At 43.4% G+C, this 14349-nt stretch overlaps 1 protein-coding gene across 1 annotated transcript in view; it reads left to right on the top strand.

Moving 5' to 3' along the window:
- The window catches only part of VAT1L (vesicle amine transport 1 like), a 118769-nt gene extending 104841 nt beyond the window's left edge, over positions 1–13928 (top strand). Inside the window, exons 8-9 of the mRNA XM_027865259.1 lie at positions 3153–3236; positions 11068–13928. Coding sequence (XP_027721060.1) covers positions 3153–3236; positions 11068–11166 — 183 coding nt within the window. The 3' untranslated portion in view covers positions 11167–13928. The remainder of the gene's footprint in view (positions 1–3152; positions 3237–11067) is intronic.
- The last annotated feature ends 421 nt before the right edge of the window (positions 13929–14349 follow it).

Below are 14349 nucleotides of genomic sequence, written 5' to 3'. Positions count from 1 at the left end.
TTGCCAAGAAAAGTCCATGGACAATATTGGTGGACTATGGTCTACAGCATCACAAAGAATTGGATGTGACTGAACAAACACCACACATGTCCAATTTGTACTCCCTAATCCAGATTGCACGGTAATGATCTCATCTAGGTTCAAATTAGCTGCAGGTTTTGTTTTTTTGTTTTTTTTTTTTATACTTATAACAACCAGATGCAAATGGGCATCAAATCAGTTTTATTTGAGGTTCTATTGGGTGGCTAGGCACTCGTCCATTTTCCTTACTATTGATCAGCAAATACTTTCTAAAAGGTTGATTTTGTGCTGTAAGTGGCCACATTGGAAAAGTAAAAGATGACCCCATATGCAAAACTTACATATCCAAAGCCAAATTTATTGGAATAACATTTTGGGGTGTAATTGCTGGGAGTTCGGTCTCCCAGTAAGATACAAGCACGTAATTTCTAGATCCCCTTCCACCCTACCACCCCAAGCATTTTCAGTAGTGCACATGTCCTCTAGTCCCATCTCATGTCTCATTTCAACCGGACTGCTCATTCCACTGACCTAAGTTCTACACTTAGGAGTCACATCCACAAGAGGACAGTGGCCCCAAGAGGGAAATGCCTGGCACTCCCATACCTAAGAGTGGTCATTTTTCTCCTCCTGTGTGCTATGAAGTTCTTGTCATTTTTCCTAGTTTCCAAGCTTTATACCCTGTGGAATTGAGGGAGTCAGAAACCACCCTTCAGTTTTACTTTATAGTTAACTCTTTGTTTTCATAGACCTTGAGCCTGGGTTCTACCCACTGTCCCAGAGAAATGGAGAACATTAGGAAGACTATTATATTTTGGACCTATAGTTTGAGTACAGAGAGGCCTTACTTAATCATAGGTTAATGAAAAATAAAAGACCATTAGGGTATTTTAACAAAAACAAAGTTAATGGTGAATAATCCTAGTGAGAGACAGCTAAGTGGTATAGTAGGTAATGCACTGGACCTGAAGTCATGAAGACCTGAATTTAAATGCAGCCTCAGGCACTTATTAGCTGTGCAACCCTGGGTAAGTCATTTAACCTATGTCTGCCTCAGTTTCCTTATCTGTAAAATTGGAGAAATAATAGCACCTACTTCACAGGATGGTCATGAGATAACATATAGTGTTTTACAAACCTTGAAGCACTGTATAAGTGCTAGATGTTAGAGAGAAAGAGAGAGGTATGTTTTCATATTCTAATACAAATAGCTTTACAATTAAAATCACAGAGATATCAGAGTACATAGTCCTATGGAGAGCATAGGATGAAAGAAACCTTTGGTATAGTACCTAAGGAATCAGTTTTTCTACTTTAATCACTGTTAAGTGCCAGGCACTGTGCAAAGTGAAAGAGATATAATTAATTACCTAAAAACAAGGCAGTCTCTGCCCTCAAAGAGCTTACTTTACATACCGGTAGGGGAAAAAACACATATTGAGGGTGAGGGAGGAAGGTGACCAGGAAAGAGTGTTTTGGCCCAGAAAGTCAGGATTGGTAAGTTGAACCATAGAGCAATTGGTTGGCATGTCCTTTGTAAGCATGTAAAAAGCATTTTGCAAACATTAAAATATTACGCAAATGTTAAGTCCAGCCATCAAGCATTTATTTACGTCAGCCACTATGTTAAGTGCTTTACAAATATTATCTCATTTGATCCTCACAACAACCCTGAGAGGGAAATACTATTATTGTCCCCATTTTACAGTGGAGGAAAGTGAGGGAGAGAGCATTTTAGTGACTTGCCCAAGGTCACGCTGTTAGGAAGTATCCAAGGTCACATTTGAATTCAAATCTTCCTGACTCCAGGTTCAGTGCTCTCTATTCACTGAGTCACCTAGTACTCAGTGGGTTTTAGGGATAAAACAATTTCTAACCAAGTCAATGTACGCTACTTGGGAACAGGCAGCACTATTATTGATTTACAGGAAGTCAGGGTAAGGCAATTACGTATTTCTATTTGCTAAGTACCTCTCTTTTGTTCTAAATAAGAAAAAATAATCTTTACACTTCCAAGTAGAATTTATATCATTGTTGGGGGGAAGTTCTTGGCAAGGTAGGTTTTCTTTAAATGATTGTCTGAAAGGGGGGAAGAAATCACTAAGAGTTTAATGTGGCAAAAAGAAAATGATTGTGATATTTGTTCATTTACCCAACTGTTTCAGTGGTTAATCAGAGAAAACGGGACGTGGGTGTAGTTGTGAATCATATCATATGCATCACATATCACATGCTCCTCTTAAAAGAAGAGGTGCTTATGAACCAGAAGGGATTTCCTTTTCTTTGCAGTTGCTTGTGAAATGCCCTCTAAATCTAGAGTAAAGTTAATAAAAGAAACCTCCCCAAGTACTTGATCAGTTATACTTTTATGATTCCCTGCTTATTATTCTCATTCCCAACAAGTCAGCCCAGTATGGGGCTGGGATCAGAAGGGAGGGGCTGTGTGGGGAGAGGGTGAAAAGACCTATAGCTTCAGCTGGAAGAAAACAGGTAAGTAGAGAAGGGCAGAGGGAGTTTTCTCATTTCAATAAAAAGTGCTTCTCATCACCTAACAAGTTCCTTAATCACAATCACCTTAGTGTGAAGTATGCAATAAGTGAGGGGAAAATAGTTCGCTGACTTTGGAGTTTGAGGCCTTCAGCTGGTCATAGCCACTTTTAATTCTTCTTATGCATTTATCCCATTCTAATTGTATTGTAGTTTTCTGTGTGCTGCCTTCTGGGAACTTATCACCTATTATTGTGTATTAGAGTAATCTGTGTCTCACCCCCCCACCCCCGCCACCCCCGCCCTCCATCTGAACTGTGAGCTTCCGGAGCACAGATTTGATGTCTTATCTGCTTTTTATCTGCCATTACTAAGCATAGTGTTTTGCACATAAGAGATGCTCAATTAGTATTCATTTAATTGAAATAAATTGAATCATTCAAGCCCCTCCTTGACTGTATGTTAGGTTTTATTCATCTCTGCATCTGCCCATGCTCAACCATGCTAACTAAACACAGTGCCCTGGACAAAGTGGGCACTAAACAGATGTTTGGTGGGTGCATTAATGAATCATTTCCAATCCCTTCTTCCCTTGGGTTATGAGTTATGCTTCATGACCATATCTTTCTGTCCGTTTCTCACAGGTGAAGGAGGCCATGCAGAGAATTCATGACAGGGGCAACATAGGAAAATTAATTTTGGATGTAGAAAAGGCCCCGACTCCCTTGGTGAGTATGGAGCACTGAGTGTGCAAACATAAGTTATGGGCAAATTCTATTACCTGATCCCACTTCCTAATGAGAAAAAACAGTGTCCTTTGATTGGTAGGTCTGGAGGTATAACCTGTCTGCAATATGCTTCTTTCCCCTCATTTCTACAAACTCCCTCCTTTAGCAATCTCATTCAGACCCATGAGTGTTGTTTCAGATAAACTGAGACCTGGGAAAGACCTTAGCTCAAAACGGCCAACGTCTCCCACTGCATCCTGGGCCATCTCTCTCCCCTTAAACCGTGAGTTCCTTAAGAGCAGGGACTGGTTTTTGCCTCTCTTTGTATTCCCAGCACTTAGCGTAGTACCTGGCACACAGTAGGTGCTTATTAAATTCATATTGACTAGAACTGGCAGTGTCCTTATAAGTCATCTAGTTAAGTCCTCTCCTTTTACCAAAGAGGAATCCAAACCCAGGGAGTGTGAGCAGCTTGTCTGAGGTCACCCAAGTATTAAGGGCAGAAGCAGGGTTTCTACTCAGGCTCTCTGGCTCCAAAACCAGTACTCTTTCCACTGTCCCATCATACCTCTACTTTAAGTGTTACAAAGCTCTTTTCTTCCAACGCCTCTGTGAGCTAAGTTATCCTACTATGATTATCACCATTTTACATTTAAGGAGACTGAGGCCCACATGAAGTGACTTGGTCAGAGTTGCATGCTTTAGGTCCAGTGCTTTTTCTTTATGCTGCACCACCAATCCACCCTGGATAGGACAGTTGAGGCAAGGTCCCTGCCCTCAAGAAATCTGCAATTTATTCTAATAAGTCTATGAACCTGGCCACTCTACATAATATGGGGATGCTGTCACACAGCCTGTGCCTTTGACGCGAAGCCATTGTCCCTTCTGGATCCTCTCACCAACTTCCAGGGTCAGTGCTCCAAAGTACAAAGAGACAATATCGAGTCTTTTTCCCTATGCCTGTAATGTTGTCCTTCACTCTTTGCCTTTTTAATTCTCGTCCTTCCTTTGAAACCCGTCTCAGCCGCTTCCTCTTCCAGGAAGCCTTCCCTGATCCCTCATAGTCAGTAATGATCTCACCTGCCACCAGCCTTCTGTCCCCAGAAGGGGGACATCATCACCCTTTGTTTTACCTCTCTATTATGCTTTTTTTGTAATATTGTTCATATTGTGAGCTCCATAAGAGCCTCATTTAATGTGTTTTCTCACATAAAAGTACTTGCTGAAAAAAGGAACGAATGAGTGATTGAATCAGGGGGCTTGGTAGAGATCATTCAAGATCAATGGTCATCCTTTATTCCAAGGCCTACTATAAGTCCTAGATTGTTTTTCTTTCTTGCCTGGTGAAGACTGCCAAGTTCTATAACTTAACAAACAAAATGAGCATCTGCCTCCAAGTGGCTGCTATTGAATTTCTGTATTGTTTGTATTGAATGTCTATAATCAGGGTAAAACTATCCTATCCATTTCTGTTTATTTATGGGAAGCAAGCCACTTCAGGGAGCCCTGCCAGTTCTTGGAACATTCTCAGAAATCTTATTGCCCGTAAATGGTGAAACTGAGGAGAGGCATCTGAATGCAGTGGAGAGAAGACTTCTGGGTGTCAGGAGACTGGGTTTTAAGGCTCTGTCTTGCTATCAACTCACTGTGTGACCTAAAGAAATGACTCGTCCGGCCTCATTTTCCACCTCTTTGAAATGAGCAGGCTAATTTTCTATGATCTTCCTTCTAGATCTAATATTGGGTGATTTTCAGTCAGTGCCAAGATGCCTCATCAACTACTATTTGTAGAAACAACTACCCCCACTTTCACAGTTCCTCATTACTCTGTAAAGCATTCTTTAGAATATTAAAGTTTGTATGTCGTGGCATCCCAGAGTTGGAAGGGACACCCGAGGTTATTAAGATGATGCTTCACAATGGGTGGAGCTGCTCGCCAGCACATGGTCACCCAGCCTCTCCTCTAACACTTCCAGTGACAGAGAATTTACTGCCTCAAGAGGCAGCCCATTCCACTTTTGGACAGCTCCAGTGGTTAGGAAATTCTTCCCTCTCTGCCTCCCCATAACCTCCTCTCCACTGCTCCAAGTTAGGCCTTTGGGGCCAAACCAGACCAAGTCTCCTCTCTCTTGCATATGGCCATGTCCCCCAAAGTCATCTCGTCTCCAGAATAAGGGTCGTCATTTTTTTAACCAGTTCGCACCTGAAATGGTCTCAGTCCCCCTCTCCAAGCAGATTGCCCTTCTCTGAACTTCCTTACTCTAGTTTATCAATATCCTTCTTAAAATGTTACACCTAGAACTAGACACCTGATGGGGCCCAATCTGGGCAGAGTACAATGGGATTATTCCCTTGTATAAAGGGAACACTTTGCCTTCCTAAAGTCCGAGATCACATTAGCTGTTTTTACTCCTGCATCGTCCATTTGACTCAGATCGAACTTGGAGTCTGCTACAACTCCCACACGTTTTTTGTTTGAACTGCTTTTGGGCCAATATTTTGTGGCCATCCTTGGTTTCATGCCTTTCTTTTCATCTTTTGTATCCTTAACAAAGTAGCTATGCTAGGTAGCATTTATATAGCACTTTAAGATTTGAAAAGCACGTTTCATTTCATCCTCACAAAAACCCTGTGAAGTATTATTAGCCCCATTTTTATAGATGAAGAAACCAAGGCACAGAGAGGCCAAGTCCCATAGCTAGTGAGTGCCTGGGGCAGTATGAAATTGGTAAATTAGAAAGCTCTCTATGAAGACTTCTTGGTTCAATTTTCTTCTTCCTTATCATCAGAATTTCATTTTTGTGAGACTCTCTTAGGCCATGAGGTCTTTCCTTTACTTTTTCTGAACTCTTTGAAATCTGCTTGTCTAAGTTCCAGGATAAGCACAAAGTAATGTCCAGTGTTTCCCTCCTTGTAGATCACAAACAACTCTAAGATGATGGGGTTACTGCCTTCCCAAGATTGGCACCATTTCACCGTTGATTTCTCCCTGCTGTCAGAAGCAGGTCCAGAACAGTAGTTGTCCTTATTGCTTCTTATACTTTTTGAAGATGAAAATTATCAGCAAGGCAGATAAAGAATGTGTCAACCACTTTTGTCAGAGAGTAGGCTCCAGCAGGTATCAGTAGAGTTAAAAACCTCCATCACTATTGTTTTTGGTTTTACCTCAACACCAGCTATGTGATCTGCATTAGGAACTGATTGTCCATCTTCTCCTTTTGACCCAGTAGTCTATAATGTGTTACCATCACAATGCTGCATCTGTTTCTCCTCCCTTTTTTCTTCATCCAAATGCTGTCCACCGTGCCTCCTCCCAATCCTCAGGTTTTTAGATACCCATACTGAGTATGTATCTTATCAGTCGGTGCTACTTCCTCACCTCTTCTATCCGTATCCATGACTAAGGTGCCCACACACACACACACACACACACACACAGACACACACACACACCTTTCCAGTCTTCTTATACCTTACATACTGCTCCCACCTCCCTGTACTTTCTGATACAGCAACACTGAGCTTTTTAATGTTCCTCTCACTAGACACTCCTCCCGACTCCAGACATTTACTCTGGCCGTCCCCCAAGCCTGGAGCTCTTTCCCTCATCTCCACATCCTAGCATTCCTGGCTTCCTTCAAGTATTAGCAAATGTCCCATCTTCTGCAAGAAGTCTTTCCTGATCCTCCTCAATGCTAATGTCTTCCCTCTGTTAATTATTTCCAATTTATCTTATGTAGATCTTGTTTGTACCTAATTGTTTCCTTTCTGTCTCCCCTGTGTGGTGACCTCCTTGAGGGCAGGGATTGTCTTTTGCTTTTCTTTATATCCCCATTGCTCAGCACAGTGACCGGCTCATAGTAAGTGCTTAATAAATGTTAGCTGACTGACTAATACCTTCTTGAATAAAAGGTAAACTCGTTTCCTTCTTGACCATGTTTCAGTTATGAATCCCATCCTACCAAGTGTCTGTAATGCCTGTGAAGTCATTTTAACCTCCCAGAGTTCAAACCTCATATTCATTTATTTGTCTATTACACATGACCTGCATTTATAGGATATAGGAACATCTCGGGGCATGAGTACTATTTCTGTCCCGTCTTCTTCATTGTCTTCTCTTAGGGCTCCCTGTAGGCTTCTCCTCACACATCCCATTGTCCCTTAGCTTTGGAGATGGAGAAGTGCAATCACAGTGAATGGGACATGGAACTTGGAGTCAAGAAACATGCCACTTTCAACCATGTAACTTGACCTTGGCAAAGTCAGTCTTCTTTTCTGAACTGGAGTTTTGTCCCCTATGAAACTGTTACCAAAAATGTTTGTTCTGCCTCACTTAAGAGCTGTGAGAAGGGGGGCCGCTATGTGGCGCAGTGGATAGAGCACTGGCCCTTGGAGTCAGGAGGACCTGAGTTCAAATCCGGCCTCAGACACAAAACACTTACTTAGCTGTGTGACCCTGGGGGCAAGTCACTTAACTCCATTGCCTAGCCAGAAAAAATAAAATGAGTTATTATTGCTTGTTTTTAACAGAGGTGGGCGCCCCTAATGGGGGCTACTTGATCTGTCTCTTCCTTCCCAGAGAAAGACTGAGTCCCTCAGACCCAGGATGAGGAACAAAGCATCGGGGAGGGTAGAAGGTTCTCCCCAGTGCTTAGAGGAGAGCCCTGGAAGACCCCAGCCTCTGCCTGTATGGAAAATCCCCAGGCCTAACTTTAGCCTTTGTGGTAGCCACCCCAGGCTTCTTCCCGAGGGTCACAGGATTTATGACTAGAGGGGACCTTATAAACGTTTTAGTAGAAGGAATATGACTTATCTGAGGATCCAAAGCTGTCATTCCTCTGATTCCCAATTCTGTATTCTTGCCATTACAGGCTGCTATTTTTTTCAGACCCAAACCAGAGTAAGACATGCCTCATTAGCAGGGTAAGGGAGGAAGCAGAGACAGAAGAAGGAGTGGTAGCAGAAGCCTAGAATGTCAGAACTTAAGGGGCCCTTATTATATTTAATGCCAGAGCTAGGAAGAACATTCTAAGGCCACAGAATAGGATGTCAGTGAGTCAAACATTTGTTAAGTGCCTACTTATGTGCCAGGCATTGAGCTAAGTGTTTGGACGTACAAAGAAAGGCAAAAGACAGTCCCTGTTCTCAAGGAGCTCACGGTCTAAAACAAGCAAACCACCATGTATAAATAAATTATATATAGGATGAACTGAAAATAGAGAGAGGGTGCTAGAGTAGGGCAGGGCCTTAAAATGTAGAATGTCAGAATTGGATGGGACCTTAGAACATAGTAAGTCAGACCTGGAGAGAGAGAACCTTAGTGAATCCTTGGTGAGGAGAGACCCCAGAGGCAGTCTGGTTTGTTCTGTAGCTCAGCAGACATCCACTCCATAACGTTCCCCCAAAGTAGCTGGTCAGCTCCTGTCTGGACACCACCAGTGATGGAGACCCTAACAGCTTCTTGGCCACAGCACATCTGTGTGATTATATTACCTTTACTGTTTAGAGACTGTTGGGCCTGGCATAGAAAGGGAAGCAGCCAGCCAGGGAGAATGTACCCTGACCACATTGCCTAAGTCAGGACCTAGGTAGGCAGAAAATCCCAGGGCAATTGAAAGTGGCCCTCAGATAGCTGAATCTAGATGCATTCATTAATCCATGACCCAGCGAACATTAATTAAGCACTTTCTCTGTGTCTAGCCAGCACCATGCTAGGCCTAAAAGGTTCCGTAGAAGTATGAGTTTGGCAGGGGCTGGGAGGCAAAAGCCCTAGATTTGAACCCCCCACCACCACCACTTTATCATCATCTAGGGGAGATTAATGAATGATGGCTTGATGAATGAACATAGTAGAAAGAGCTTCGTTTAATCCCAAAATAGAACAATAGACTGAGAATCAGGAGGCCTGGGTTTGGATCCCAGTTTAGCTACTTATTAGCTTGACCTTGACCAAGTCACTCCCCCTAAAGTTCTTATACAGCCCTAAATCTTACGTTTTCTATGAACCAAGGATCAACCCATTTTATAAATAGCAATACTGTGGTTCAAAGAAGCAAATAGTCTTGCCTGTGATCAAACAGCTAATAAGAGCCAGGATCAGCCTTAAACAGGGCATCCCAAAAATATTAGTGCAGTGTTAAGCATTAAAATAGGTTGGGGCACTATTCTGGAGAGCAGTTTGGAACTACGCCCAAAGGACAGTCAAACTGTGTACACCCTCCGACCCAGCAATAGCTCTACCAGGTCTATATCCCAAAGAGATCTTAAAAAAGGAAAAAGGACCCACATACGTAAAAATATTCATAGCAGCTCTTTTTGTGGTGGCAAAGAATTGGAAATTGAGAAGATGCCCATCAATTGGGGAATGGCTAAACAAGTTGTGGTATATGAATGTAATGGAGTACTATTGTGCTATAAGAAATGATGAGCAGGCTGACTTCAGAAAACCTGTAAAGACATGTATGGACTGATGCGAAGTGAAGTGAACCAGGAAAACGTTGTACACGATAACAGCAACATTGTGCAATGTTATTGACTTAGCTCTTCTCAGCAATACAATGATTCAAGACGATTCCAAAAGACTCGAGATGGAAAATGCTATCCACATCTAGAGAAAGAACTATGTCTGAATGTAGATCAAAGAGTACTATTTTCACTTTTTTTTTCATTTTTTGGTTTTTGGTTTTCATGGCTTTTCCCTTTTGTTCTGTTTCTTCTTTCACAACGTGACTAATTTGGAAATATGTTTACGTGCTTGCACATATATGACCTATATCACATTGCTTGCTTTCTTGGGGAGGGGGAGCAGGAGGGAGAGAGAGAGAAAAAATTTGAAACTCAAAATTTTATGAAAAATGAATGTTGAAAACTAACTTCACATGTAATTGGAAAAAATAAAATACTACTTCCAAAAAAAATAGGTTGGTGCAATACAGGGCACACTTGGGGGCACCTTGTATTGATTGGTCCCTGGGAGCAGGACTACGAATAAGAGGAGGAACTTGCAAAGAGACAAATTTCTGCTCCATGTAAGGGAAAATGTCCTAACAATTAGAGCCGTCCTGAAGGAAGGGGCTGCTTCAGGAGCCTGTCACTGGAGGTTTTCAAGCTAAGGCTGGATGACCACTTAGAGAAGGTAACAAAGAGGGGTCTCCCTGCATCTCCCAACTCCTGGTCCAGAGCTGGATCTCTCCAGAATTCTACATCAGAGCATCTAGGAGGAAAGATTCTCATTCAGATTGGTTTTCCCTCTCTGATATAGGCAAAGACTCTGGGATTGGTCAGGGGAAAACCCCACTGCACAAACATAGGGGAGGAAAAAATGGGTGTTAGGCAAGAGCTGTCTCAAACTTAACATATCCAAAGCAGAACTCCTTCCCTTTCGCCTGAAATCTTACCATCTTCCAAATTTCCCTGTTGCTAGGGAAAGCCAGGCTTCACTGGCTTCCTTTAAGACTCAGCTCAAATCTCCCTTTCCTGGTCACACTCTCACCTACCCCCCCCACCATGCCCAATTATTAGTGTCTTTCCTCTGAGATTACCTTCCATCTACTCTCTCTGTTTTGTATGTACGTAGTTGTTTTCATGTTGTCTCCCCCATTAGACTGTGAGCTTCTTGAGGCCAGGTTTCTTTGTATCCCCAGGGCTTAGCACAGGGTCTGGCATATAGAAAGTACTTAAAAAGTGCTTATTGACTGACTTAGGAGGGAACCAGTCCAAAACTGAGACTGCCTGCCATAAGTTAGGCTAGACCTAAGAAGCCAGGGAAGTTCGAGGGTCTATCACAGATGACCCAGAGCCTCCCCCATACCGTTTATTTTTCTGATTGCAGATGGCCAATGACAGCACAGAAACGAGTGAGGCTGGAGAAGAGGAGGAGGACCACGAGGGAGACAGTGACAACAAGGAGCGGATGCCCTTCATCCAGTAATGGTCCCCATGCCCAGTGAAAGGAGGGAAGATACGATTGGAGGAAGGGGACCAGACTGGGGAATCTATTCTGTGCGCCAGTGAACAAATGCCGTAGTGCCGTGTGTGTTGTGTTTGTCTGCAGTCCGCCAAGCTATAAAGCTGTCGATTGTTGTTTTTTGAACTTCAGTGCCCACCCCGCCCTGCTCAGTATCGCATCTCGGCATTGATGTGATGTGCCATTCCTCTTCCTTGTGTGAGTGAGGTCCGCCTATTGTGGTTCCCTCTCAGTATTCCTAGAACAGCCTTGTAAATTAGGATGAGTCCACAGGCCCAACACCTAAAAGATATTCCTGCTTCAGGGAGGGGTTGGACTCCAGGATCCCTTCCAGCTCTTAAGATTGAATTTTATGCCAGGCAGTGAACGTGGTAGAGTTTGAAGAAAAGGTGAAGCATTTGATCAAGTCTTAGAATTCTTCAGACCAGTCCTGCTACTCACTGCCTCCAATCATACTATTGCTCTGACTTTAGGATATGGAGACCAGATTGGCTCAAGTAAGGCAGACCAGAAATAAGTTTCATGGATTAGTGGCCTCTTGGAACCATGCCAGTGGGGTATCCCACCACTCCTCCTTTACCTAACTACTGGGCCTCTTTCTCATGTTTATTAAGTCATTTCACAGTCCTTTCTTTGAAACCTCCTCCAAATCTTTGTTTGTAGCTCTTTCCAGGATGTAAGGAAAAGGTCTACAATCTATGGGTTTTCAGAAAAGATGGTGTAAATGGCATTGTTTGAGAAAACAGGAGGGGTAGGATAGTGACAGGTGTTGTCTGAAGGTACCTTTCATCTCTAACAAAGTGTTCTTCCCAAATACCACATTTTTAATCCATGAAACTATGTCACAAAGTGTGGCAGGTGGGAAGCCCAAATTAATTCCAAGAGGCTATAAGTACACTAGGATTTTTGCACGTTCACCGTCAGAAGGCCAAACTGAGATGTATTTAAGCCACTTTCAGTATTGATCCCCTAAGGACCAGAAGCTTGCAGATCTTGTGTGAAAAAGTCAGCGGGCGTCTTTCCTTTTCCAGAGCTTGTGCCAACCTTAAACATTTGGTGATGATCCAAAAGGTTAATTTTCATTGGCTAAAGCCAAACACAAAAGTCGCCGGATCTTTTTTGATGCGCAGTGTTCCCAGAGAGCCACCATTTCAGAGACCCTTTGGAATGACTTGCCCTTCTTCAATTCTTCAGTATTTCAAACAATCTGCAATTTCATCTGTTTAGGTGCTTCCTTCACTTATGCAGATCTCAGCCCCTCCCTGCCTTAGTAGATGTTCTTTACGAATGGCTATGGCCAAAAACATTCGTCCCATCGTGACCAACCCTTGGTGATGAGCCTTCCCATACACACAGCTAGGCTGGCCCCAAGGTGACAGACACAGTCTGGCGCTGGAAGCAAATAGCTGGAATGACCTAAATCCCTTTGAAATCAGCATCCATATACCTCTGAGAATATTAAACATGACTTCCCTTAACCCTTTTGTAAGAAATGGCTAACACAGCTACCTCCCAAGGATGGGTAGAATCCCCAGGCCTTAGACAGAAGCACTTCAGACTTATTGTCTCCACTGAGTGGCTCCACGAACAGGCTCTCTTCACCGTGGACAAACATAGGACTACCCCAACCTCCAAACAAAATAAGAAACGGGGAGAGGCTGGCATGGTCTGTTGCCTCAGCTCACTTTCTATTCCTGGGAAATGGAAGGATTCCTGGGGCCCCATTTCTCTCACAAACTGAGGACCCTAGTTCTCCCACAGAGCTCCAGGGCAGTCGTGATGGATATTTATTCCAACACTCCTCCATGTGATGGGACTGAAGGAGTCTTTTATAAATTGTTTACACATTTCCTAAGATACCCTCATTTCTTCTCCACTGAAGTAGCATATTGGAAACCTCAGAAATTGTGCTCCTTTAGCAGCATTAGGCTTGGGGAGTGGGGAGGGGAGGAGCAGAGGGCAGCTGTGAAGATGCCTCATTGTGCCAAACCTAAGCCAGAAATGAGTTTCCCTTGGTTGTGTACGTGGTGTAAGTAATAGAATACGTTTAGAGGAGGGGAGCAATAAACTACCCTTGGAAGTTTACCAAAAGGCAGTTTTCCATGGAAGATGAAAACATTTCCTAGTTAATGCTGACAGAATTTTCTCTTTTCCATGTCAGGAGCTAAGTATATTCCATCGCAGTGCCATTTCGAGATATAGGCAGCGTACTGTAGGGGTGTATATATTACAGCAGTAACAACTTTTGTCAGGTTTTACTGTGGGCTTTGTCCCATTCTGTAGTTGTGTCTTGTTGATTTGTCTTACCTCTCCAGAAACACATCCAAAAAGGAGGCAGAGAGGAACCTCAACAGAGCTACGTACCCTATGTCTCTGAGAGGTACTAGAAAAGCCTCTGCCAGCTGGAGTAAGTCGGGTGGTAGTGGGACGGCCCAGTTGGAATGGCAAGGGGAAAGTCTTGAAACTCAGCTCTGTTTAGAAATGAAATGGTCTTTGGGATCTCAGTGACTGGGCAGAGGAAGATAGGTGCCCATGCTCTCCAGCTCTTCCTGGTGCTGTAAAATGGGGCCAGTGCAACTATCTACCATCGTACAAGTCAAAAACAAGAAGGCCAGTGCTGCCCCCAGACACTGCCTACAGGCACCAAAGATGGTACCAGTGGAAAACACGCACGATCAGGACACCCGTCACGACCAAGCCACAGCTGATCCCAGGGGCGGGAGGGACGCGAGGAGGGGGAGGGGGCAAGAGGGAAGAGAAATGCGAGCTCTACCACAGTTACTGTTTGTATTACCCACTTTCCGGTCAAAGATTGTTTTCCTGGAGCAAAGGAAAGTCTTGATTTGCCTTAAGGAACTGTGAAGGCCTCTTTGGAACTCAAGCCTGATTGGAGTGATTTTAAACATTGTTTAATTGTCCCTGTTGCTTTAGAGCTTTGGTTATATTGTGCCTACAAAGCAAGTTATGTTTACATTGAAATATGAATAAAATACCACGTATAGCATTAACCCCTGCCTGGCTGTCACTGCTTGAACATGAGGAGCGACTCAAAGAGCCGCTACACGGAGTGAGGCAGGAGGGCCCCAGCAGGACACTGAAATGAATTCCCTGCACCCTTTTCAGAGAACACCCATACTACACAAATCC

The sequence above is a fragment of the Vombatus ursinus genome, unplaced genomic scaffold (assembly GCF_900497805.2).
Source record: "Vombatus ursinus unplaced genomic scaffold, bare-nosed wombat genome assembly UNPS02014778.1, whole genome shotgun sequence".
Taxonomy (NCBI): Eukaryota; Metazoa; Chordata; class Mammalia; order Diprotodontia; family Vombatidae; genus Vombatus; species Vombatus ursinus.
This window is presented reverse-complemented; position numbering and strand designations above follow the sequence as displayed.